The 27942-nt window shown below is 37.7% G+C and overlaps 1 protein-coding gene and 1 long non-coding RNA gene across 3 annotated transcripts in view; one reads left to right on the top strand and one right to left on the bottom strand.

Moving 5' to 3' along the window:
• VWA8 (von Willebrand factor A domain containing 8) overlaps nucleotides 1–27942 on the top strand; it is a 353299-nt gene that overhangs the window by 170075 nt on the left and 155282 nt on the right. Inside the window, exons 19-20 of one of the 2 annotated variants that reach the window (XM_077855527.1) lie at nucleotides 4440–4514; nucleotides 9055–9131. In XM_077855527.1, the coding sequence (XP_077711653.1) occupies nucleotides 4440–4514; nucleotides 9055–9131 (152 nt within the window). The remainder of the gene's footprint in view (nucleotides 1–4439; nucleotides 4515–9054; nucleotides 9132–27942) is intronic. The other variant, XM_077855526.1, reaches the window with a different exon arrangement.
• Nucleotides 1–27942, bottom strand: part of LOC144287998 (uncharacterized) — a 236382-nt gene that overhangs the window by 158801 nt on the left and 49639 nt on the right. The window lies entirely within an intron of this gene.

Raw genomic sequence — 27942 nt, 5'->3', positions numbered from 1 at the left:
GAAATTCCCAGAGATTGATAGAGCAGTAATCTCACATTTTATCATGGGATTACAGAATATTAGCATAAAACAGCATTTAGAGATCAGCTTGTCTAGGCTCTCTGTAGTCAAATGAGCAAATCTAGGCTCAAGATGGTGGTAGAGGCCTCCATCTGGAGACACAGGAAGCAGAGTGCGTAATCCAAGTCTCGTAACTGCTAGTATATTAATTGTGTTTTCAGGTGGAAGCAAAGAATTAGAAAGTTTAACATTCGATGGAAATTTTAAGGTTAAACAAAAAAAGGTAGCCATAACTTATTTCTCCTGATTTTACTCTAATATTAGTCTATTTTTTTTTCTGTAGTCGGTAGTTGTTAATGACATTCATATAGCAGTTTTTTAAAAGAAATAATCTGTAAATATTATACAAGCTGATCTAACTGTGTGAATGTTATTAAAGAATTAGGGGGGACTGCAGTGAATGCCCCAAAGATCAGGCAAACATGTGAGGAAAGCGAGCACTGGTGGTGGTTAGCACTTGCCTTGGAGTCCATTTTAAAAATTACTGCAGAAGGGAAGATCCAACCTGATTTTCTCACTGTTCTCCCTTCTGAGCCTTGGATTCTATATAGGGCGTTCCTGGCGCATGATTTAGGCCATGATAACCTTGGAGTGACTGATCTGGACTCCGTGACATCAGGATGTAAACTCCCATGTAAATCAGTGCAGGGAGGTGACCTCCCGACATTCTCTTTTGCAGTATAATGAAACAGAACACAGCCCAGTCTGTTCACCCAGAATGGATTTGCCCTCAAATCCCACTGGGTGCCAGGTTCTTAACTACTTAGAATTTAAGTTTGCTTCTCCCCAAAATAGGTACATGACCTCCTCCTCACATGGGCTGGCATGAAGATTCAAGCGATTAAGCACTGAAGGGGTGTGCATGCATGCGGCAGAGCTTCCTCCTCTTTGTCCGCACAAAGGGAGCAGAAGCTTCCTGGAACAGCTTTCTACCTCCTTTAGCAAGAGCATGTCGCATGACCTCCCTTTCCTTTCTTTCTTTCTTTTCTTAGATGTTAGTGGCGATGCCCCGCAGGTTATGTGTGAGGCGCTGGTGAGAGGCATGCTAGCAGGGGCTGATCCCGGCCACCAGTCCTCTTGTCGAGGCACCTGACACGTTACTAGAGGTCAGTGTGCTGAGTGCTGTAAGACAACACTTTAGGAACCCCGAGGAGGAAAGCCTGGTGCTCAGAACAGAAGGAGGGAATAGAATGGGAGAGTCAGGCAGAGCTTCCAGAAAGTGAGACATCTCATAAGAACACTAAGGAGTGAGTAGGAGGTGGCTGGATGCCGGAAGGATGGGCTCTTCTCATCAGAACGAAACACATAAGTGAGGGTGTGGAAGCACAAAGGTTCTGGACTCTGTTGGTTGGTGAAGAACATGTCTGAGTGAGGAACACCTTGGTGGTCAGTCGGTTAATCATCTGCCTTCCACTCAGGCCATGATCGCAGGGTCCTGAGATCAAGTTTTCCATGTGGGTCTCCCTGCTTAGGGGGAGTCTGCTTCTCCCTCACATTCTATGCCCTCCCCCCCGCCTTGTTTTCTCTCATTTCTCTCTCTCTCTCATGCGCTCTCAAATGCTTGCTGTCTCTCTCTCTCTCTCAAATAAATTAATTAATAAGACCATGTTTGAGTAAAACTTAGAGGGCTGACATAGCAGCTTGCAAGTTGACCTGCTATGGCAGGGATCCTTCAACATTTAAGTCCCAGGATACTTACTCTTAGCCCAAATCCCATCCCTAAACTCATCTTCTCTTGCCTGCTCTCCATTCCTCCTTGGATCTTTTCTCCTGCTCTTCTTCTTTCTCGCCCTCCCCCTTAATACAATACAGATGGCATTTCCCAAATTCTGTATGTTCTTCTCATCCAGCATGCCAAGCCTACAGCATTTTTTCTTTAAAGGATGTTACTGCTAATCTCTCTGAGGAAACAGGATAACTAAAATAATAAACCTGAGGAATTTTTAAGAATCTCAGAATCTTTCAAAGTCCTTAAAGTCATGGTCCCTGATCTTTTCTCTCCCAGAAACTAGAAGCATGTTTCCGTCCTATCCTCGGTTTGATTCCCATCTGTGGGACATGATATATTCCCTGCTTCTCTTATTCCTGTGGTTAAAGGGCCATCTGACTCCTACCTCTGTGAAGGTCCTTGTCTCTGGTATATTGTCAGAAAGAACAGAATGAGAACAGTAATGTAAAGAAAGCACCATTCTCATGAGACAATTTGTATTTTTTCGGATTTCTCACTCCACAGCATCCTTTTCCCTTTTTAAACTTTCACTCACTAAGTATTATCCTCAATAAGAGTTAATAATGATGTAAAAATGATTTCACACTAATTTCTATTAAAGAATACACATTTTACATACAGAATAATGACAACATTAAAAATTCACAAGAATAAAATGAATATGGTAGCAGATTTGTTTTAGCAGTTGCACTTTGGGTAATGTTTTGTGTTTTACATTTCCCAGTGAGGAAAATTAATATGTGTAACTTTTATGGTAGAAAACTAAGATACTATTTATGTATTTATTCAATTAAATTAACCCTGAGGATTTTCTGTTCTAGGCAAGAACTATGATTGGAAAGGGCACATCACTGTAATTGTTCCTTTTTGCTCAGGATATTTACAGAAATTCCTTCTGAGGTTATGCTTTTAGCATTTCCTCGAAGGAACTATCCGAGCTGTTAAAATGAAGTCAGAAGTGACCTGATGAGATCTTGTTTTAGAAAAATAACAAAACAAATGATGGGTTGGCCTGTTGTGAGTCCAGAGGAAGGACACCAAATAGGATCTTTTCTAGGAGTCCAAGCAAGATGATGGGCTGCCCTTGAGAAGTGACAGTGCATTGGAGAGGAAGGAGCAGATATGGGAAGCAGGCACTTCAAAGTAAACAAATCCAAAATTAAACTGCCTTTTTTAAAACTAAACTTCCCTCCCCCACCCAGTAAATGCACTTCTCCTCCCCTGTTTCATTTGTCAGTAAATGGCACCGCCTTCCACCCTGTTGCCCAAAATAGAAACTTTGACTTCCCTATCTCCTCATCCCCACATCCAGTCCATCACCAAAGCCTATTAGTTCTTTTCCCTAAATATCTCCTAAATCCCTCCATTTCTTCTCCTCAGTTTAAGCCACCATCATCTCCTATTTGTTTAAAGAGTTTCCAAACTGCTCTCCTGTGCTTTCTTTTTTGCTCTCTGCCAAATCATTATACCAGCATGATTTTCCAAAAATCAAAATCTGATCCTATGACCCCTCTACTTCAGTGGCTTCTCAGTGCTTTTTGGAAAAAGTCCAAACTCTTTAAAGTGCCTTCCAAGGCTTTGCCAGGGCTAGACCCTGCCTGCCATTCTTGTGCTGTTTATTACCACCACCTACCTCGTACCTGCCCTAGCCTTTGACTTCTCTCAGACTTGTCCGGTGCTCCAGCTCATGATTACCCTCAAGTCTTTACACACACTGTTCTCTCTACCTGAAGCATTCCTCTTTTTTCTGCTTCCCCTTTACCTCCTTGATACCCCTAGTAAACATCACTGTGTGTGGTGGGTCTTCCTGAGCCCTTTGCTAAAATCTTGAGGCATCTTGGATGTCCCATAGCAAAGCATGTATTACAGGCCAATCGATTATGTTTGCTTAATTGTCTATGTTTCCTACTAGACTGTAAGCTGTGAGTGTGGCCATGGGCTGTGGCTGTTTTATTAACATCATATCTTGCTCAGCAAGTACAGTTCCTATAACATTATGTGTTAAAACAGTTGATGGATTAGACAAGAGAGGGGGAGAAGATAGGAAGGAAAGAAAGGAGGGACAAGAAAGAATCAAAATGTTTCACAGGTAGAGACTACGCAAGTTCTAGTGCCTTTTTGAATGATACCATGGGGAAAAATAGAGTAGTTAAAAACATTCCAAGATTCATTCATTGAGCAGCTGGGTACATGGTAATACTCTTATACTTGGATTAAAAAGAAAAAGGAGTAGGTTTGGGTGACAGCATAATGAGTCCAGTATGAACATCTGGTGCAGAAGTTCATTTGACAGTTAAGAATAGAGGGTCTCAGCTGGAGCTTAGGAAAGAAGTGTGAGCCATGTGTGACGATTCCAGTTATGGGAATGAGTGTGATCGCCCAGAGAGAGTATATGGAGCAAGAAGACAGCTGAGGTTGAAGTTCTAAAGACCCTAACATAAAGAATACAGCAAAAGAACTCCCTAGTGGCAGCTGGAGACTTCACGTCACATCCTACATTTATGGGACTGTAAGCCCCTAAAACAGTGTGTTGCTCAGGAACAGTCTGAAAAGACATGGTTGATTCAGTAACTTTGGAAATGGCGGGGGGAGGGGGGGGGGAGAGAGCAGGAACTCCTGATAGTAGCTTTTCATGATTTGTTTCTTTCAGGCAGTCCTCACATTTCTGACATTACAATGCATTTGTGATACATGCTTTTCTCTAGATTCATTGAAATTAACAGAGGTAATGTATTAACAAACACATCTTACTCATCTAAATGTATCTATTTAAAATTCTGTTTGTTGTAGCATGCCATTTAAAGCTTACAGAGCTTTGTAGTATATGTGCAAGTGTGAAAATATTTTCCTTCTCTTTGTCTCTATGTTAGGCTTATACTGTTTTCAGGAGAAATCCAGTTAGATATCAAAAAGATTCCTAGGGCAGCCCTGGTGACTCAGCGGTTTAGCGCCACCTTCAGCCCAGGGCCTGATCCTGGAGACCCAGGATCGAGTCCCATGTCGGGCTCCCTGCATGGAGCCTGCTTCTCCCTCTGCCTTTGTCTCTGCCCCCCACCCCTCTCTCTCAGGAATAAATAAAATACTTAAAAAAAAAAAAGATTCCTAGAGGATGAAATGATCCATTATCCTTATTTTAGTGTGTTTGTCAGTTTGACAGTCAGCTCCGATAACTGAATCTTTCGTAGGTGAAATGTATAAATTGGATCATTTGCAAAAAGTTGCCCAGTTTTTACAAGTCTATAACTCATCACAGTTTCTTGTATTCATTATCTTTTTTTTAACATGTTCACAGTTTATATCTTACTGGGATTTATACCCTTTTCTGGTATTTTCCAAATTCTCTGTATTTCATTCATTCATTGGACAGATATTTATTGCATGCATGCATTTTTGTGTCAGACTCTGTGCAAGGCTCTGGGGACATAGCAGTAAATAGGCCTGGGCCCTGGCCACATGGCACTTTCAGTTCACAGAACAGTGGAAAGAGACTTCAAGTGAGTTGTCACACATACAAATCTCTCTATGCTTAAGAAGGAAAATACAGGTGAGTATAGGAGATGAAGAAGAGCCTGACTTACATAGGGAGGTAGTAAAGGCCTTTGTGAGGAAGGGAATTAAGGTAACGAGTGAAAATGGCTACGATGATGAGCGAGAGAAAAGCTCCCTAAAGGAGAAGGATGTGCTTGTGCAAAAGCCCCTGAGGTAGGAAGAGTTTGGAATCTTTTAAGGACTGAAGGAAGTTGGATGTGACTAGAACGGTGTTTAGGAGGAAAAGAGTGGCACAGGAGGGCTGGAGAGAAGGGTAGAGCCGCTGGGACCAGACAGCCCACAGGAAGGATTTCCAAATTAATTTTAAATGCAGTGAGAAGCTATTGAATGGGGTTGAGCAGAATGACACAATCTAATTTATCTGTCAAGAATTTACTCTGGCTGCAATGTGGGAAATACATTTTAAGTACCATGAATGAATGTAGGGAGCTCCGTCGTGAGACTTTTGCAGGTATGTATTCTTGGCGTACAAAGTATGGTCCTCCGGCCAGCAGCGTTGGTGCCACTTGGCAGCATCTTAGAAATGCATAGTCTCAGATCCCACCCCAGACCTACTGAATCAGTCTGCATTTTAACAAGATCTCAAAGGTGATTCATTCCCTCATCAAAGCTTGAGAAGCACTGTTTTAGACAAAATATGACATTCCTTTGGTTTAAAATGATTCTGGAGAAATTTGGCAGACATAAGATATATTTTGGAGGTAGAAACGAGAGGAATTAGTTATGAATTGAGAGGTAGAGGGAGAAGTAGTGAGAGTGGCTGGGCTTTCTGCCATAAACAGTTGTGGAGATGGAAACATCATTAATTCATTTGACCAGTAGTTCTGTGTCTACCTTGTGCCAGCACTGTTCTACACCCTAGCAATACAGTGGTGAACAAAATAAGCTTCTCAAGGATCTAACATTTCCAGGCTGGAAAAAGGATAAGAAGTAAATAAATTGATAGAATGTTAAATGATAATAAGTACTTTGAAGAAAGAGTTAGCTCTTGATTCTCCTCTAGAAAAAAAGTCTTCCTCCCCTAGCCTTTCCCATCTTTTTGCTCAAGGAATTATCCAGAAGTAATCTTTCATCTTTCTTTTTCCTTTATCCTCCCATATCTAATCCGTCAGCCTGTTTTATCAACTTTACTTGCCAACAACTTGAATATATCCTTCTCCATTTATACCTCCCTAGCCTAAACCATCACTGTCTCTCACCTGGACTCTTGCAGTAGCATTCTAACTGGTTTCCTAGTTTCCATTCTTACTCCCTCCCTTATCATTCACTCTCTGTACCTAACTAAAGTGATTTTTTTATTATCTGTATTAGTTCATGGCACTTCTCTGCTAAAAAGTCTTCCAGTGGCTCCCCATCTCATGGAATAAAATCCCATTTCTTCACCTGGCTTGTAAAACCTAGTTGATTAGGCCCTACTTATTTTTTTTTCTAGATTTATTTGTTTACTTTATTGGATTTTTTTAAAAAGATTTACTTATTTACTTTGAGAGAGCGTGCACAGAGGAGCAGGGGGAGGGGCAGAAGGAGAGGGAAAAGTAGACTCCCTGCTGAGCAGGGAGCCTGAGGTGAGACTCAATCCCATCAACCTGAGATCACAACCTCCAGCTGAAGGCAGATGCTCCCCCTACTGAGTCACCCAGACAACCCTTATTTGTTTATTTTAGAGAGAGACAGAGATAGAGCAGGAGCAGAGGAAGAGAAAATCTCCAGCAGACTTCCCGCTGCTTGCAGAGCCTGACACAGGCTCAATCTCAGGACCCTGAGATCGTGACCTGAGCTGAAATCAAGAGTAGGACATTTAACCAACTAAGCCACTCAGGTGCCCCGCAGCCCTGCTTACTTTTATTTCTTTATCTCATACATTCTTTTCTCACCCACAGCACTTGAACACACTGGCTGTTCCTCAAATATCCTGAGTTTATTTCCACTCTAGGAGATCGGCTGTAGCAACTCTTTTCCTGGAATGCCCTTTTTGTAATCGTCATAACACTGGCTCCTTATCATTTAGATTTTAGCTTAAAGTTACTTAAGGAAAGGTCTTCATTTCTAAATCAATATTGATTACCACCCACTCACTATTGCCTTACCCAATCTTAATTCTGTATAGAGAATATCACTTTTTGATAACTTTATTTACTTATTTAATGGTCAATTATACCTTGATGCCTTTCTACCTACTTTTCTCATCTACCTTCCAGTCTGCCTCCAGACTCTTGAAGTGGAAGTTCCTCCATAAGAGCAGAAGAAACCTTACCTGTGTTTTGTTCACTGCCATCTCTCCTGACATATGCTAGCACCCAATAAATGTTTGTTACTATGTTGAATGAATAAACAATCTTCTGGATACAAGTCTCTCCTTTTGTCAGTCAGCATATTTTGCATATTATTGCCATATTGACCTTCTTTAAACATTGATTTCATTGTGTTTCTCTCTGATTCAAGGATGTACAATGGATTTTAATTGCTTGCTACTGACTGTGTGTGCTTCATACCTCTGTTTTGTTTATTAAGTAGTTGGTAATCATTCCAGTCCCCTTGGTCTCTCTTGCATCTATCATCTTATGACATATTTAGTGGATCAAAGAGAAGAGAAAGATTTTAAGGCTATTAGAACCTATATTTATAGGGGGCTCCTGGCTGGCTCAGTCAGCAGCAGAATCAGACAGGCCTGGATTTGAATCCCAGTTCCCCTGTGACTAGCTGTGTGACCATGAGCGTGTTGCTTAGCTTTTCTGAACCTTGGTGTCTTGATTTGTGAGTCTGTAGTAATCATAATACCTACCTCATAGAATTGTTATGATGATTAAAAGAAATAACACATGCAAATACTTAGCATAGAGTGTGGCAGGGTATAAGAAATCAACAAGTGTTATTTATTGCTAGAACATATGATACATGGTAGTTAGCTTTTTAACCACTTCTATTCTTCCCACACAACCCACTTATTAAAAGAGTCACATCCCATTAATAGAGTATTCCACTTCTAGGTGAAAACTTTAAAATGGGGAACTAGCATGAGAGTGGTTTCCATTTGTAACAGTCTGTCTTCTGCAAAAGGACAGCAACTCTCAGCACCAATAAATGTTAAGGAAATGAGGACATTCCTGGCAAAAGCAGATATAGTTGAGACTTACTAATAAACCCTGGTTATAATTTAGGTTTCCACTGTTTTGAGGGACTGGAAAGTGGGATAAAAGGAGAAGAAATGAGTGTTTAATTAAAACAGAAGTGCAGTATTATATTAATCTGCCTGTAACTAAAAACCATACTTCCAAGGAACTGATAAGAAAAGTCATTTTTTTATACTTACTTTATTGCCTTTGATGCCATTCTTCAAATCTGCAATGGTTAATGTTGTGTTGCAATGTCTATACTTAAGTATAAAATTATGAAACTGAAAAAACAAACTGTAGAAGCTAAAAATAATTATGAAGTCCCTTTAAAATAAGACGAGTGTGTTTAGTGTATTTGATGTAAATGAAGCTAGTGTATTTAGAAGTAAATTTGTTAACAATCTCTTTATGTCATAGAAGCTGTGCATATTTGTTTGCTATATGTAAACATATATGTGTGGATGTATGTATGTGTATGTTTTCATTAATAGTGAGCTGAAACAGTACGCACTTTGAGAAAATAGGTTTTGGCAAAATATTCTTCTACTTTGTTTTACTTCCACAAAAATTTCTTTTTATTTAATGTTCTCTATGTAATTACAGGGTGTAGGAAAAAACAAGATTGTTGACAGATTCCTTCACCTGCTCAACAGGCCCCGAGAATACATCCAGCTGCACAGGTAAGAGTATAAAACCCACAGGCTCTTGAGACTTAATTTAATCATTTATTTTCTCCCAGTGCAATTTAAAAATACTTTCTTAAAAGCCCGTTTTATAAACCAGTTTCATTTCTTTTCCTCCTGTCCTTATCCCTCTTCTCCTTAAAAGGCAATAAAACATTGCAAAATTTATTTTTTTAGTGACTAATGCTTTATAAACATGAATTAATAGATATTTTGTGGACAGAGAGTGTTGAACATTACATTCTAGGAGCAGATTTCATCAACATAAAGGTTCTTAAATTAGAATAAAAATATGTAGAAGCTAAGCCCATTCACTAACAGGAAGCTAAAATAGCTCACAAGGAGAAACAATAAACTATATGATCTCAGGTATGAGGTAAAGGACCAAAAATGTAGAATAAGTTATTAGTCTCCTTGTCTTCCTTATAAACACTCTGGATTATTTAGTTTTTTTGAGATCAGAATGCTGGTTCAGGGACAGCTTTTAGCCAGATAGATATTCTAGACATCAACTGTTTCTAGCTTTATCAATCAACTTGTTCTAAATCTTCCTAAGATAAAAATAAGTAGTAGATCTACTACCAAAATAGAGAGAGAGACAAAGACAGAGAGATGGAGAGGGGAGAAAGAGAAAGAAAAAGAATATACCAAGTAACCAGCAACTTAAAACTAGATTAAATTGTTATTTTGATCCCAGGAGATAAAAAATATTGTGTAGTGGAAATAACATTGGATTGATTCACAGGAATTAATTTCTCATTTGGGTCCTTTCATTATGTAATGATATGTTCTTGAGAGAAAAATATAGGGGAAAAAAAGGCAGAATTAATAAATCATAGGGGAAGAGAAGAGAACCAATATAAAGCTGAGGGATTGTCAGAAACTCCATCTTAGGATTTACACCGCTGGCTGTTATAGAGTAAGTGGCACCAGATTAGTCCTACCATAGTAAATTACAAAACTGTACAAGACTCACAAACACTAGGAAATATACAACTACCAGAGATCTGTGAGCTGAACAACTACCAGAGCTCCCATGTGGTTAGGAGCCTTCAGTCCTGGTATTCAGAAGATACTCTGTAAAGTCTGTGCATTAGAAATAGAACCAGTCTATCCCTAGAATAAAAGCTACTCTATGTCCATCCTTAATAAGTTTAAAAATTAGCCTTGAGAAAACACAAGGATGCTTGCTATTTAGTAGTATTTGAGAAGTCTTTATTTCTCATACAGAATGACATTAAAAATTAAGGGGATGGACGTTAGAGGGGAAATGTCTTTAAGAGGTCAGTCTGATTCAAAAGTCCCTTAACTGGTTAGCCAAACAAACTTAACATGAAATGAAGGAAGACTGCAAAATCTATTAACAACACATAGCATTCAAAATGACAAGCATTCAATAGAAAATTACTAGACATACAAAGAAGCAGGAAAATTGGTCAACAGAGCTATGACAGATGGTGGAATTAGTAGCCAGAGTCTAAAAACAGTTGCCATAAATATATTCAGGCATTTAAAGGGGGGAAAATGAGCATAATGAGGGAGTAATTAGGAATCCTCAATATAGGAATGGCAACCCTAAAAAAGTCTCACATATGAGCAATTGGAGACTCAAAGGAAAAAGAAGGAGCAGAACAATATTTGAAGATATAATGGATAAATTTCCAAATTTGATGGAAAGCATAAAATCACCAATCCAGGAAACTCAGTGAATCTCACGCAGGATAAACAGGAGACCAAAACAAAATACATCATGCTCAAATTGTTGAAAATTGAAAGCCAAAATCTTTAAAACTTACAGAGGAAAAAAAGACATATTACATACAGGAGAAAATGATAAAAATAACTGCTGATTTGTCATATAAATTAAGCCCACAATTCAGCAAAATGATTGTTTTGAAAGTGCCAAGAGAATGAAAAAAGTGAGTGTAGACTAGTGTATTTGGCAAAAAAAAAAAAAAAAAAAGTCTTTGAAAATAAAGACATTTTCAGATAAACAAAAGCTGAAAATATTTTTTCACTAACAGACCCTGCATAATATAAACAAATTACAGTTCAAGATTTTCCATGAACATGGATACAAAAAAAAAAAAAAATCTTTAAAGATTATCAACAAATCAAATTCAAGAATATATAAAAAGGATAATACATCATAACCAAGTCGGTTTTATCCCAGGAATATAAGGCTGATTTAACATTAAAACAAAACAAAACAAAACTGAAACCAAATAATGTAATTCATTTAATTTACAGCATAAGGGAAAAAACCATATTATCATCTCAATCATTGCAAAAAAAAAAAAAAGCATTTGATAACATTTAATACCCGTTCATAATAAAGCATTGCAGCAAATTAAAAATAATAGGAAACTTCCTCAACTTGATCAAAGGCATTTATGAAAAACCTGCAGGTAACTTCTATTTAATGGTGAAAAGTTAAATGCTTTCTTTCTATGACTGGGGAAAAGGCAAGAATATTCACTATTCAGCATTATGCTGGAGACTCTAGCCAGTGCAATAAGACAAGAAAAAAAAAAAACAAAAAACTAAACTACGAGTTTAAATGAAAGAAGTATTTTTTCTTTAAAGATTTTACTTATTTATTCATTAGAGACACAGAGAGAGGCAGAGACATAGGCAGAGGGAGAAGCAGGCTCCATGCAGGGAGCCTGATGTGGGACTTGATCCTGGGACTCCAGGATCATGCCCTGAGCCAAAGGCAAAGGCTCAACTGCTGAGCCACCCAGGCCTCCAGTAAAATTTTATTTAAAGATGACATGTTTGTATATATAGGAAATCCTAGGAAGTTTATGAAAAAAAAAAATCAAAATAAGTGAATTGAGAAAGGTCACAGGATACAAGGTCAATATATAGCATCAGTTGTGTATTTTTAATAGCAATGGACAATTGGAAAATAATTTTCAAATATTATTTACAATAGCATAAAATATGAAATACTTAAATAAATTTAGCAAAATATATACAAATATTTATATATTTGCTAGTTTTAATAAGGCATAGCAAGTTCTTTTTTTATTTTTTATTTTTATTTTTTTTGGCATAGCAAGTTCTTAACTTGTATAGGTTACCTATATAGTTTCAGAAAATTTCTAACCTATTTACTCAGCTTCTCATAGTTCTTCTTTGTATGAATGATCCCTTACGTAAACCTAGGAATTTCAACTCACTTGTTTTTTAGGAATTTACTATGTCAAGATTACAGGACTAAGTGTTTTAGGAGATAAAGAAATCAACATAATTTCTGTTTTTAAGGAACTCTAATACTATTCTTATTTATGATTTCAATATTTTATGTTCCTGTGAACCTGAAAAATGACTTTTCCCCCTCACCTTTAAGCTTTAAAACCAGTTTTTCTTCCTTCCTGGACAAAGTTTGAGGAAAATAATGAAAGAATCATGAAGTTTAACTAGTTTGTTAGTTCTCACCTGAATAACTTTTATAACATCACAGTTCTAAAGTTTTTGAGCCACAAGACACATGGAAAGACCATATTTTACATTTTAAGTATGATACACAGTGAGCTTTGCAGTTGTTCATTCTTAGGAGAATTTGTGCTCCTTTATTGTGGTCGCATTGTGTTTAGTTTCTACTGCCCTTAAAAATATGTAATTACTTGAAAGTTTTAATTGGTATATATTTTGATGCATTCAAGCATATATTGTCAACTTAAAGCAAAAACAAATTAATTTAAATGTAAGTTATAAGATAGCCAAACAGAAAGCCAACTTCTCTTGAAGATGACGTCAGAGATTGAAATTAGCTAAAAAATTTATGCCCTGGAAAGAAAGAAGTCACTTTATGTAAGAGTCCCTTTGTATGATAGGGCAGTTTTTCCATTTGTATATATTGGACACCAAAATATTTTTAAAGAAAGATGTATTAGGTTGAATTATGTCAACCAATTCTGATTGTAAATTATGAAGTAATATTACTTAGCACAATCAGCAAAAAAAGAAGCAAAGAAATAAAACAGGTACTTAGTAATTATTCCTGGGTATATGTCACCATCATACTGATTATAAACAGATCTTTTGCTTATAATTCATTATTTTTAATAGTCATAGAAGTTTTTTTTTTTAGTCATAGAAGTTTTGATGAGTCTTATTTTTCTAGAAATTATTCCTTGTCTTCTAATTATTGGCATAAAGTTGTTTATAATATCATATGATATTTTACAGTCTTTAGGATCAGTAATGATATCTTCATTTTTATTCCTGATATTGGTTATTTGCCTTCTCTCTCTTTTATTCATGATCAGTTTTGGCTGAAAGTTATCAATATTATTGGTCTGTTTAAGCAACCAACTTTTGGCTGTTGTGTATTTCTTTTCTATGCAATAATTTCTGGTTTTATCTTTGTTATATGCTTCTTTTAATTTTCTTTGGGTTTAGTATGCTTTTCTTTTTTAAATTTTCTTCTATGGATGCTTAAATAATAGATTTTCAACCTTTAATTTATGTATGTGTTTGAGACTGTTTATCATTGTGTTTCCCTTTGTGTCTCCATTCTTTCATCTCTGATTAAAAAAAGGTAGACAAAGACATTCCTAGTATCTTTTAGCTCTATATTCCAATATCTTCAAATAGGCAAGAAGATGGTATTCAAGGTGCTTTAGAAAGTTTAGAAGATTAGAGAGAGATACCACATCTTGCTTTCTGCCTACAATGTCTTTTATACCAACCTTTTGTCTTAAGGTAACAAATGATCCATATATAGTAAAGAATACTGTGCTGCTTATTTATATTCCGTGGTAATTCTGACATTGCCCACATAAGTGTATAAATGTGTTATCTATGAAAAACTTTCTAAATTCAAGATGTAATAAAATTTCGAAGCCTAACATTTGTATTATTTTTGTTTATAGCACCCATTGCTACATAATTGATGATGTATTACAAATTTCTACTCATTATAACAGGGACCCAGGACCTTTTGGCAATATTTGATACTTACTATGAAGTTGGAAGTAAAAACTCTCTGTTTCTACTTAAAATATATAATATTAAAGGATTTTCACTAAACGGTATTCTCACTAATTTCAATGTGAGGAGTTTTTCATTATATACAGCTTTAGGGCTATATTTGCCGTAAAGTTTAAGGTCATAAAATTGCTTCAAGAAAAACGTGTTTTAAAAGACCTAAAAATAGTAGTCCAATAAAATGTTCTGGACTTCTCTGATCTATGGGTGTCCTACTTAGCATCTTTACTTTGTTTATTTTAGATTCCTTTTAATGGATTTGTGATGTTACCATCTAAATAATCAGTCATATTCAGTATAAATTACAGATGTCATTCCAACAAAACCAGTTTGGGCCACTCAAAACAAAATCTTGATAAGTAAAACCATAACCAAACATACATGAATAAAACATACAGCCAGTGTATTTTTTAAGTATTACCATCTTATGTTTTAATGTTCAGATCTCATACGTGAAACATAATTTAATTCATGTCTTCAGTTAAAATCAAGATGTCCTGTGTATGATTTATATAATTTAAAAGATTAATAGATATAATTACTTTTCTGGCGTATATTACAAACAGAAGAGACTACATAGTTCATATTTGTGAAGTACATCTATTTATTTGTTTTTCCACACTGTTATGTTACTTTGACGTTAAAGAGGGTATTTGATATGTCAACTTCTATAGCTATATTTCATCTGTGGACAAAAGGACACTTCTATATGGAAGAATTATTATCTTAGAGCTTTGAAATATTTATTTTACCAGTTAATGTTTTCATTTGCTACCCTTCATATATGAAGATGACAGCACAGATCCAATCAGTAGTATGACCTGTATGCTCTTGATTGGTTACTTTCTAATAGTGGTGCCCATTGTGAATATAGAGTTCCCAGGTTCCTTGTTTAGTCCAAACTTTCTCTTTAGTGGGATTTTCCACACGTATGCTCAACTTATTCCAGACTATGCCATTCCATGTCCTACTCACCAATTTTGGACTTGTATCTATACCTGTCTTTATTCCTCCATCTGAAATGCACTCTGTTTCCCTCTTAATCCTTCAAGATTTGGTCCATTTTTACCTCTACATGGAAGCTTTTCTGATTTGTGATTCTGAGTATAACTTTTCCCTCTTCTGAAACTCCATAGGACTAAATGTGAACCATTTTGAAAGAAAGAAAATGGGTTTTAGAGAACAAGCCATGTCCTTGCCATTAACTTTTTGGTGGCCTTGAACTTCTCAAGTCCTCATTTCCTTACTTACCAAATTGAAATAAAAATACTTGGCATGATGGTTGTGAAAATTAAATGAGAATGTGTGGAAAAAATCAATCAGTGTCTGCCATATTTTAGGCACTTAGATATGTAGGCAAACTAATTAGTTTCTTCCCACATACCCCACTTTCTTATCTCACTCTGATTTGCATTATATTCAATTTCTACATCTCATTTGCATCCTCTCCACTTTCCCCAGTCATACCTCTCCATCTAAGTAGGAACTTTTTGAGGGCCAGAGTCTAGCTTATTCATTATTTGTTAATTCTTTTTTTTTTTTTTTTGTTAATTCTTTTATCTAATTTGTATGTATTAGATTCCTCCTGTTTGTCAGTGGCTTTTAAGGCACTGATGATGTGTAGATGATGATCCCAATCATCACCTAGAGGACCTTGCTTGCTTGTCTGGGGGTGAGACGACAACTTTACAATATGATGTTGTATGTAAGCTATGAAAGAAGCATGTGCAGGCTCTGTAGGAAGGCTGCCCAACTTTGAGTATGTGCATGTGATGTGGTGAAGGTATCTGGAAAAGGTGGCACTCAAACGGTGTCAAGGGATAAGCAGAAGTTTTCTAAGTATAGAACAGAGAACAGGACATTAGGGTTATTGGCAACATACTATCTAAAACCCAGGAAGCCAGAGGCAGCTTGGTATAACATAGGATGTTTGTGCATAGATGCAAGGGTTGTTGCCAAGAGGGAGATATGGGCACCGCATAATTCAACGTACAAGACTTTTCCTCATGCTGACGAAAACTGAACGTGACAGTATAATGTGGAAATTCACAAAGTCCCAGAGGGAAAATGGTTGTATTGACAGAAAATAGAAAAACTAAAAGCTTTTCTAAGTCTCATAGAAAAAATGATTACTGAGCCATCAAAACATCCTTAGCACTGATAGCATCAGAGAACTAGAGACACGTCACATGTCAGCTGCTGCGCAAAACCCCTGAGATAGTCCTGTCTCATCTTACCCATTAGGAATTTGAAAAGCTATTTTAGAAACAATTTTATCAGCCGTTGGACAGCAGTTTTCCCACTAATGATGCCTTCTGCTGCCTCTTTTGCACTAAAGGAATTATTCCAGTCCCTCTAACCTTTCCACATAAATCTTCAAGTTTGCAATAATTTTTTACTCTTTTCTGGATGATCTTCAAATCCATTTAAATTTCCATGTATTTTTATTTCCCTATTTAACAAACATGTACACGGCAGCTGCTCTGAACTGGGCATTGTTCTAAGCTGGATTCAAAGTGTAACTCATTGCTGCTCTCTACAAATCTGTGAGATCAGTACTGTTCCCCTCTCTGCTTTACGGGTGAGGACAATGAGGCACAGAGAAGTTAAGTAACTTGGCTGAGGTTACAAAGCTGGTTTCTCACAACCTGGCATCAGCCCTCTGCTCTAAACACTGCACCGCCTTGCATCTTAACTTTGTCGTGTTGATCAAATAGTATTTTCATGATGATAGAACCTTAATCAGTTCCTCACTAAAGCACCAGCCGTGTGGTAAGACTGTCAAACAAGTCTTACTTTCTAGACCTCAGTCCATGTATAATAGCTTGACTTTTAAAAATTCTAGCATCCTATTTCTAATCCTTGCTCAACTTGACCCCAAGGTCTTTCCTTTGGCCAATTACCCCATATATTTCCATCTTTCGGTAGTAATATAAAATTTCATTTTTTTGTTTCCTTGATCAGTTTTCCAGATTATTAAACTTACTTTTTCTCCCCTGAGGTATATCATCAACTGTCACCCAGGTAATTCATAAAAACATAAACCAAATTAATTTAGCCTTTTAGGTGATGTCCCTCCCAGGCCAACGCTGCTTCAGCTCTCTCGGCACTCCATCCACAGGTTGAGGGTTATAGAGGTTGCTGATTCAGAGCTGTGCACAGACCCCTGACACTAGTAGTACCAGCACCCAGCATGCTGTAGGCTGTTTTGGAAGAGAAGACTGGAAACAAGGAAGATTTTTCATTTTTACTTCCTAAGTCACAAGCTAAAAACAAGCTTGAGAACCACTGATGCCCTATGCATTTTGTCTTAGTTTTGCCGTATCCCTTGCCATTAGGGAACAGCCACATTCCTTTCAAGTGTTATGTACTTTTTTAGATTGAGGGAAAACTTTAAAAATCCAAGAAATGGAAATAGAATGATATGATACATACCCAAATTTATCACTGAGACTTAACAACTGTTAATATTTTCCTCAAATTTGATTCTACTCTTCCTTTTACAGAAATAAAATGTTGTAATTATAGCTAAAGTCCCCTTCAACCACCACCCCAATCTCATCTCCTCTTCTTCAAGCCCATCACTAATGTAAATTTAATTTACAGTCTTCCAAACTTTTGTGGATTTTTAACTTGTAAAACACATTTTTGTTAAGAGAATTACTTTCTCACACTGACTTCTATTATAAAATTAGGGATACTCTGATGGGGAAGAGATTTAAAAAGCTTTCAGTCATCAGTTGTAATAAAAAATAAATTCAGGCTTACAATTGTTTCAATATCAGATTATCTGAACAGGCTTAACATTGCATCCTAACCACTTATATCTGTTCTTCTCTTTATTGATCTCTCCAGTGAGTATGAGTGGCCAATTTCTTACAGCACCCTTAGGTAAGCAGAGAGAGTGAAAAAGTAGCTTGGACCAGTGCCCTATATTTTTCCACAGTCTTTTTATTTATTAAAATCTAAAAGGCTTTAGAAAGTGCTAGTCCTTGTAAGCGAGGCAGATATTGCTGTGGCCAGACTCTTCAGATGATGGCAGCAGTGACAACAAAAGCAGACAGAGATAGCATGAGGTGCCTAGATTAAGTAAATACATTTGTGTCCTAATAGGATTGCTCAGCTCACAACTCCCGTTAAGTACTTTCTATTAACTGTGATATATCTGTAATATTTTGTACAGGAAGAGTTCAGAACATTGCTAGAAAAATCTAAGAATTATTTCTACATTTTTGCATCATTCATTCATTCAACAGTCAAAAATATCTAGGATGGGTATTCTAGAAGCAAAGCCAGAGATGGAAATGTTTGCGTAAGTAATTTTAGGGGGAGTGCTTTGAAGTAAAACTTGCAGGTTGGCAAAGGAGTTAGGATACAGCTATGGAAAAGAGATGGTTTGGGTTGAGGTCTGGCCTCAGCCTCCTCACAGAGAGCTCTGGAGCATGAATGGAGCTCCCAGTTAGCCCATCTGGAAGCAAGAGGGCTAGGCTGTTTTGCCCTCATCTCAAGAAGTCATTGGTTATGGGCTGCCCCCAAGGAGAGCATAAGGGGGAACCTCTAACCTCCCAGGCATTTCTGGGCAGAGTAGCTCCCCACTGGTGGGGCAGTTCTTTGGAGAAGGGGCATGGCTACGTGCTTTCAGAATTCATTGCTACAGTAGCTGGGGGCTAGGTGCATTTGGTGGTAAAGGAGATCTGTGTAGGACACCAACGGCATATCCTACAGGGAACCTTTACTGAGGGGAAAGTGCAGTCTCCGGCATTGTTGTAGGCCTTGAAGAATACAGCAATGAACAAGACAGACAAGGTCATTGCTGTCATGAAGCTTTGTTTCTGGTGATGATGAGGAAATATGCAACAAGTAAGTAAATAATACAGTAAACAGGAAGTATCAATGCTATAATGGAAATTATGTGAAAGTGTTTTAAAGGCTAACGTGATAAGACGAAAATGGATGTTTGGCAGCAATGACCATCTTCGTGATTGTGGTGGGATTTGCAGCAAGACATCCTAGCATTTTGTAGTTTTGTGTGTTCTGGAGACTCAGTGGATGAACTCACCCAGTGCAAAATGAATCCATAAACGATTACAGGTGACAGTGACTAGAGAGAAGGTGGTGAGGCTAGTGATAGGTTGGAATAAGGGTTCCGCCAGCAGCCCAAGTTACCAGGTCTAGCTAGGATCTGACCCAGGGGAATAGGATGAAAGGAAATAGGGTTACCAGGGATACTGGTACTAAGGGGGAATTTTGGTGTGATAATCAGAAAAATGGAGGACACAGGGCACCTGGATGGCTCAGTCAGTTAAGTGTCTCCCTTTGGCTCAAGATTGATCCCAGGGTCCTTAGATCCCCACATCGGGCTACCTGCTTAGTGGGGCGTCTGCTTCTCTCTCTACCCCTCCTGCTCATGCTCGCTCTCTCTCTCAAATAAATAAAATCTTTGTTTAAAAATAGAGGGCACAGAAGCAGAAAGTATATGCAACTTGTTATAAATCCCTAAATATGAGATTTATAACCTCTTTGAGCAAGAGCAGGGTATCATCCGTCTCATTCCTTGATTAGAATAGGAAATCAGGAACTGACCAAGTCTGAGCCTGCACCCAAGTGAAACTGAATAAAGCAAGGAACAGGACTACAAGTGTTGCACTTTGTAGCAACAAAGGTGTCTTTTATATACACGCATTCGGAATATAAGGCTTTTTTTTTTTAACTCTCAGTGGCAGTTGTATATAATTGAATATCATTTACCACTCAGGACTTCAATTCTGATGGTGTGTTACTTGAAGAGGGTTACTAACACTTTTTACTGGTTTCTGTTCATAACTGGTTAGATGGCAGTAATGGGATAATCAACACTTTAATATGTTTTAAGGTATGGTTTTTAGGATACCTTGTGTCAGAAATTATAAATCATTTATTATAAAACTGGGCTAAAATAAAATGGAAGCTTCACATTTTAAAAAATATTTATTTATTTATTAGAGAGAAAGTGGGAAGGGCAGATGGAGAGGGAGAGAGAATCTCAAGCAGACTCTGCACTGAGCATGGATCCAATCCAGCCCAACACAGGGCTCAGTCTCACTACCATGAGATCACGACCTAAGCTGAAACCGAGAGTCGGATGCTCAACCAACTGCACCATGCAGGTGTCCTCACATTTTTAAAAAGAAGCCTCACATTTTACAAAGAAAGCATGAGTTTGGGTAACCTCTTTGAGCCCAAATTTTATCAGAGTTATTATAAGGATTAAATGACATATGTCACATGTAATAGGACAGCACCTGGTATGTGGTAGAGAGCCAGTTAAAATTAAATGTCCTCTCTATAAGTCTGTACTATCGTCTATCCATATATAGGTGAGTTCCACATCTCCCGCCCCTTCTTTTCTTAGCTTTAGACCTGCATTTTTCTTTTAAAAATATCCTCATAGGTGTCTCTGGGGCATTTCAAATCCAAAATATCCATCTCTTCATACCAACTTCTACTTTGTTGATGTCCTCCAGCCCCCTTTCTATACCTGGTGCATGGCAGGTATTAGTAAGGCACTGTTAATTATATGATTGGTAAAGGAAAGAAGAGATGTTTTCTCTCTGCGCTTATGGAATTCTGTATCCAGTCACCTGGCCTGTAAACTGTGTACCTTGTATCTTTCCCTGTCCTTCATCTTGACACCCAATCATTATGAAATCTCGTTTTTGTTTCTTAAGGTCACCAAAATATCCTCCTCTTTTCCTTTCCCACTGGCCGTGCCTGGACTATTGGCATTAGTTTCTTTTCAAGCACTCCAGAGTTGTAACCAAGTCCTCTCAATTCCTTCCTTGTAATAGATAAAGTATCTCTCTGCCTCCTCCTCTGGGCCATTCCTCATCTTCTCTTGCCAAGATTATTGTGGCAGTCCCTTGGCTAAGAGCTCAGCCTCCCGTCTGTCTTTCTCATGCTTCATGTTGTTCCAACCAATAAAGTTGATCACTTACTGTCTTGCTCAGAACCCTCTGATGCCTCTGCTGCCAGCAGCATCCAGTTTGAGCCCCCTCACTGGTCTTACCTCTACCCTTTTCTCCCGCATACTAATTCTTACGCCATATGAACGGCTTATGATTCTCAAGTATCACGTGCATACTCATGACTCCATAACTTGCCACATGCAGCTTTTTACACCTAGAATGCCCTTTCTCACCAACTCTGCCTGGAAAGTCTTACTTAACCTAGTTTTAGCTAAGCTGGCCTTCGCATAATAGACACTGGTTTAAAACATTCTTGAAAAATAACTCCGGTTTGAAAGTAGTATTAATGATATAAATATAAATGAACTAAAATTGGCAGAAAATTATGTAGGTTAAACCATCAGAATGTGCATCTGATTTGATTGAAAAGAGAAAAAAAGTCTCTGGAGTAAGATTATGGAGTTCACCACACATGAATAGTATTCTCTTCATAATGATTCAAAACAAAGCACTGCTACAAAGAAGTTGAAAGTAGACTTGCACAAAGTGTTACAGGATGTCACCAGTTTGAAGTGACATATAAAACCAAGACCTTTAATATAAAATGAGAATTATTTCAATATTTTGTAATGAGATGGGAACTAGCCACAAAAACCTTTTTACACTACAGTCTCACTTGTAATCTTATTGTAAAGTATTTAAAAGATGTGTCAAACCTACAAATTAAAAGACATTTATCTTTTACAAAGTCAGGAGGTCACAATTTGTTGATGTCTGTTCAATAACTGTCAGAGAGATGCCCCATAACAAATATTTTAAGAATTAAGAAAGCATTTAATTGGATCCTTCAAGGTAAAATCATGCTTTAGCATTAAAGTAGAAAATAACTACTTAAAATTTTCGGCACATCTGGGTGGCTCAGTTGGTTAAGCGTCTGCCTCTTGATTTCAGCTCAGGTCATGTTCCCAGGGTCCTGAGTTGGAACCCTACATTGCTCTGTATGCTGACTGTGGAGCCTGCTTAGAATTCTCTCTCTCACTCTCACTCTGACCCTCCTTTCCCTGCTTTCTCTCTCTCTTTCTCTCTCTCAAAAAAAGATTTTCTCTGAAGAGAGCATTTTTAAGTCAGGTGTTTATAACTATAAATATATAGTTTATATGTGTTAGACCTTTTTATTGCTGAAAATAATATATTTTACCCTGTGATGTTGTGATAGAATAAGAAATAAATGCTTGGTCTTCATTCCCCATCCCTGGCACAGGAGCATCTAAAACTCTTGTAATTTTTTAAGTAATAAGATATCTTTTTGTTATAACATTGATCTTCTTCCCCAGTTTTAAGACTCTGTAATCTAAGGGACACCTGGGTGGCTCAGTGGTTGAGCATCTGCCTTTGGCTCAGGGCGTGATCCCAGAGTCCCACATCAGGCTTTCCTTGAGGAGCCTGCTTCTCCCTCTGCCAATGTCTCTGCCATGCTCCTCCCTCCCCCCCGCCCCATCTCTCATGAATTAAATAGATAAATTCTTTTAAAAAAAAAGAAAAGACTGTAATCTCAGGAGTGAGCTGAGTCTTTTCACATGCAATAAGGTAACTCTTGGGCTCCTGGTTAGCTTCCACTGGGATCCTGTTGCCATAGGAACCAACCCTGTGATTAGAGGATTGGAACTTTCAATTCCACCCCTCTACCTCTAGGAGAGGAGAGGAGAGGCACTGAAGTTAATCAATGGCCGGTAATTTGATCACTCATGTCTCCTTAATGGAACCGCTATAAAAATCCTCAGCAGTGGAGTTTGGTGAGCTTCCGGGTTAGTGAACACATTGAAGTGCTAGGAAGGTGGTGTGCCTAGAGAGGGCATGGAGGCCCTATGCACATTCCTCCTTTTCCCCATCACTTGCCTCATGTATCTCTTCCATCTGGCTATTCCTAAATTGCATCCTTTATAATAAATCAGGTGTAGTAAGTAAAGTACCTTCCTGAGAGCTGTTCTAGCAAATTATGGAACCTGAGGAGAGGGTCCTGGGAAATCCTGACTTATAGCTGTTCTGTCGAAAGTATAGACAGGACTTGGAATTGTGTGTGTGAAGTGGGGGCATTCTTGCAAAACTGAGCCCTTGACCAGTGGGGTCTGTGCTTGCTCCGCCACATAGTGGCATAATTGAATTACCTTGTAGACACCCATTTAGTGTCTTCAGAGAATTAGAGAACTGTTAGGTGTGAAAAACCCACATATTTGGTGTCAGAAGTACTGAGTATAGAAATAGATCATGTATCCCTAAAGTGTCTCATCTCCACACTAAAACAATTTCAAATACAATTTCCTAACGTGTTTAAAAATCTTATAAATGAAGAGTTTTGGTGAGTTTTGAACCTATTTTTTCAAAATAAAAATGTTCCACTGATTAGCTTGCAAAGCCATTGATAGACATCAGGAGAGATGGAAATTCCCAAGCCTGGTTGGAATGAGATCGTTTATAGTCTGATAAATGAGAATGAAAAATACATGTTGTGTCATAGGGGGTACAGACATTGTTGCATTTCTGTTTGGATCTCCATCTCTTTGTGCGTTCTTTTTTAGCTATAATAGCCATTAACAGGTCTCAAACTGAATTTAGGACTAAACCATTGCTTCACACAAATACTAAAGTATATCAATCACATTGTTCTCCCCAAAATATCCTTCTTTAATATTTAATGAGAACAAAAGTTTTTTGTATTATTAACAAATAAAATCTAAAACATTTTTAAGTTACCGTTTTTCATCGTAGTTCAGTTTTTGTTACTGTTTTTAGATATTTTAGAATATATCTTCCCAGAAAAAAACTTTTGTTGATAGTATATTCAGAACCACTGACCTAGAACAGTCTCTGCTATTGTGCATGTCATTCATTATCACAATTACATGTTCCCATCTCTGTCTTCCCTGTTGATCAGTGAGGTCTCCCTAAGGGTAAGGATATGTCTTTGAACTGCCTCCTTCCAGCATGATGTCTGGAACGTGGTGGATGTTTGATAAACATTTGTTATCCAAATGAATAAATGCAGTGTCTCTTCTTTCCCATCCATCTTTGAGACATCCCATTAGTCTTCTCTCTCAAATGAACAGATCCTTCATTTCCATGAAATGAAAGTTAAACTCTTGGACATGACATTTAAGAAGACTGAACACTGGCTCACCTCACCTGGCCAGCTCTGTTCCCCTCCATGCAACTATATCAGTGTTCCCCAAAATTTCTCTTATATCTCCTAATTTCTACATGTGTTTGTCTGTTCCTCTGCCTACAAGCATTTTTCTATCCATACCTGCCAATTAAAACAATATTTAATTGTTTTAATTGTTTCTTTAGTCAGAATTAATTGCCTTCTCCTCTGTGTTCCCACTGAACTTTAATTTCTGTTATTGACCTTATCACCCCCTGACATGAATTGTATTTGTTTTATGTCTGTTTATCATGTGTGCTTCTTGAGAACAGGATCTCTGATCTTTTATAATCCATCATCCCTAATTATCTGCCTTACGTGTTGGTAGTATATAATATTTGTTTAATACACTCATGCATTCATCCTTTCTTTGGGCACACATTTATTGCATGCCTAAAAGGTATGAGGCACAGTGATAGGCACTAGATATGTAGCTGATACCCCCTTGTGTGTAGATGGTATGCATTGTCCTCACAGTCAAGGACAGTCATATGAGCAACTAAAAAGTTCTTAAGTGTAAAATACTTTCTATCAAACAATTAGTTCAATTAGGATAGAAATGAGAAAGAAGTAACACTTTACAGAGGGGCCAGCATTCGAGCTGAGCATTCAGCTGAGCTGGATAGTTTGCCAGAGGAGAGGGAAGAAAAACTTTTCAGCAAAAAATGTACACAATTGGGCAGCCCAGGTGGCACAGCGGTTTAGCGCCGCCTTCAGCCCAGGGCCTGATCCTGAAGACCCAGGATCGAGTCCCACATCGGGCTCCCTGCATGGAGCCTACTTCTCCCTCTGCCTGTGTCTCTGCCTCTCTCTCTCTCCATGTCTCTCATGAATAAATAAATGGAATCTTTAAAAAAAAATAAGAAAACATTTTAAAAAAATGTACACAATTCACACAGTGCATAAAACACTGCCAATAATTCATTATAGCCTTAGAGTGTGTGACTCAAATAGCTGAGTGGCATGCATCCATTTCAACAAACATTATCGAACATCTATTATATGCTGGTCACTTCTCTAGCATGAGTGATGACATCAGGAACAAAAGAGTTAAAAACCCCAGCTTTATGTTTATATTCTAGTTGCTGGTGAGATAGAGGGAGAGACAGAGAGTGAGAGAGAGTAAGAACAAAATAATTAGAATGCATGGTGCATCAGATGGTAAGTGCCATGGGGAAAAATAAAGCAGAGGAGGAGCTGGACTTACCTACAGTTTTGAATAGGCTGACCAAAGAAGGCCTCACAGAGAAGCTGACTTTTGAGTATCATTGATGGATAGCAGCCTCTTTCTCGTCTTTTGCCTCTTACAAACACGCCTTTTTTTTTTTTTTGTAAGTTTTATCTATGAATTAAGTACTTTTTTCCTTTTTTTGGTGTGGTTTTGGAGATCTCTTGACTAACCTTAAATAAATGGCCATAATACCTAAATTCAAATGAGAGAACAGGACAAATGAACCACAGTCTCATACTCATCCTGTTAGAGTAAAAGAGATTGCCCAGCAGATGAGAAAACTTTTCAAGTCCCAACAAGACACAAGCTGCTTGATATCTGAAAAGGTGAGCTGTCGGAATGCCCACCAGCATGAGTCAGAAAGTGTTGGGACTGTCTTTATGGCATCATAAAGATGATGTCATATCTGGAGGCCCTCCACAGTGATTATCCTGACAGAGTTAATAAAGCAGTGGACACATGATTGCCATTTATGACTGCTCATTTATTTAAATTTGGATTTAAGAAATAAGATAGATACCAGAAGAGCAAAAGTGGCCAGAGGCTGAACTTGCTCTGCAGTGTCAGCTGTCTTCAGCTCAACCCAGTGTCCTGCAGGTGTCGGCTCAGGTTTCCTTGCTGTTTCTCTCGTGGTGACTGATCCAGTTTTTGTATTGAAACTACTGGATTTGTTATAGAGTAGCATTCAAAATCCCCATCAAATTTTAAGATGAAACATAAGATGACAAGGAAATGTGCTTAGAGCTCTGCTCCTGTCCTCTGGCCTTTAAGTTGTTAGAAATATTTGTTCCTTCTCTGCCATTAAAATGACCTTGAACAGCTCCTGGTGGTATAATCCCTCAGCATCTGACTCTTGGTTTCAGTTCAGATCATGACCTCAGGGCGGTAAGAACAAGCCCCAGTGTGTTCTTACACTGTTGGGCCCTGCGTTCAGTGTGAAGTCTGCTTCACACTGCTCTCTCTCCCATGCACATGCATGCACACTCCTTCTCTCTCAAATGATAAATAAATCTTTAAAAAACATAAAATAAAATAACACAGGAAAGTGGGTAAGGCTGAAATGATTTTCCTTAAGAAAATCTATCATAGGGATCCCTGGGTGGCACAGCGGTTTAGCGCCTGCCTTTGGCTCAGGGCGCAATCCTGGAGACCCGGGATCGAATCCCACGTCGGGCTCCCGGTGCATGGAGCCTGCTTCTCCCTCTGCCTGTGTCTCTGCCTCTCTCTCTCTCTCTCTGTGTGACTATCAATAAATAAATAAATAAATAAATAAATAAATAAAATCATAAAAAATTTAAATAAAATAGGTACATTACAGAAAACTTAAAAAAAAAAAAAACCCTTTAAGAGTTCTCCAAATATATGCTTATTTACATACTATTTTCTATTTGACCTGAGTCATTGAAGTCATAAATTTAACACCAAGCATTGTGAGTTTTTTGAAGTTGATGAACAGCCAGAAATGAGAATAAAATAATTCAAGATTATGGTATACTGAATAATATTGTGATATATAAACAATGCACTTACATAGTGAGTTTTAGGCACTAAGTATCACACAGAGAATGTGTTTAGGGTAATTAACCATGAGACACCTGCCGAGCCAGCATCTTGGAGAACTGGTGGACTTCAGTCTTTTGATGGACTTCAGTAGCAGCAGGCTTTTTCTCATTTGTCTTAGAGATCAAAAATAGGTATTTCAGTTTTATTTTGAATTGCTTCTGGTAAAATATCTTTCGATATTTAATCTCATGCAAGATTGAGTTCATACTGTACCAAAGATGGTACATTATTAATTAGTATGGTGAGTTAAGTTCACTTAAATATATTATGAATTTAAACCCCTCAAGGGAAAGAGTCTCCACCTGTTTTGTTCATAGATACTTTAACATCTAAAGCAATGCCCATTAGTAAAATATTCAATACATGTTTACTGAATGAGAGATTAGGTAATATCCTGGTATGAAAAGGTATTCATTTATTAATTTCTGACTATCACACTTTTATGTTTTTATCCAATTACTGAAGCCTTTAAAAAATATAAATTACTCATTATTTTCTGATAAAGATTTATCCAGTGGACACAGTGTGCATCCTTGCCCATTCAGTTTTGCAATTGAATCTGCATCTTGTTCTTCTATTCCTTTTTAAAAACTGATTAGAAAATGCATTGTTCAATGTCAGGGGAAAGGGAAATAAGGGACCTGTATAACTTTTTCTTTTGGGGCTGGAAAAGGGGAAATTAAGTTCCCACAAAGAAACTAGATCATTCTGAGTTCCTAAAATTCACCAAGTCAGAAAGCTAGTTTTCAGAGTAAAGACCAAAGATCCAATTTTTAAATATATCATATTCATAGATTTATTTTTAAAGGCTGGACAGCTCAAAACTTTCAGATTTTGTTAAAAGATGTGATTATCAGCATGGCTTTTGCATAT

Source organism: Canis aureus, chromosome 17 (genome assembly GCF_053574225.1).
Source record: "Canis aureus isolate CA01 chromosome 17, VMU_Caureus_v.1.0, whole genome shotgun sequence".
In the NCBI taxonomy this organism is placed as follows: domain Eukaryota; kingdom Metazoa; phylum Chordata; class Mammalia; order Carnivora; family Canidae; genus Canis; species Canis aureus.
The sequence above is the reverse complement of the archived record's forward strand: the minus strand, read 5'-3'. Positions and strand labels throughout refer to the sequence as shown.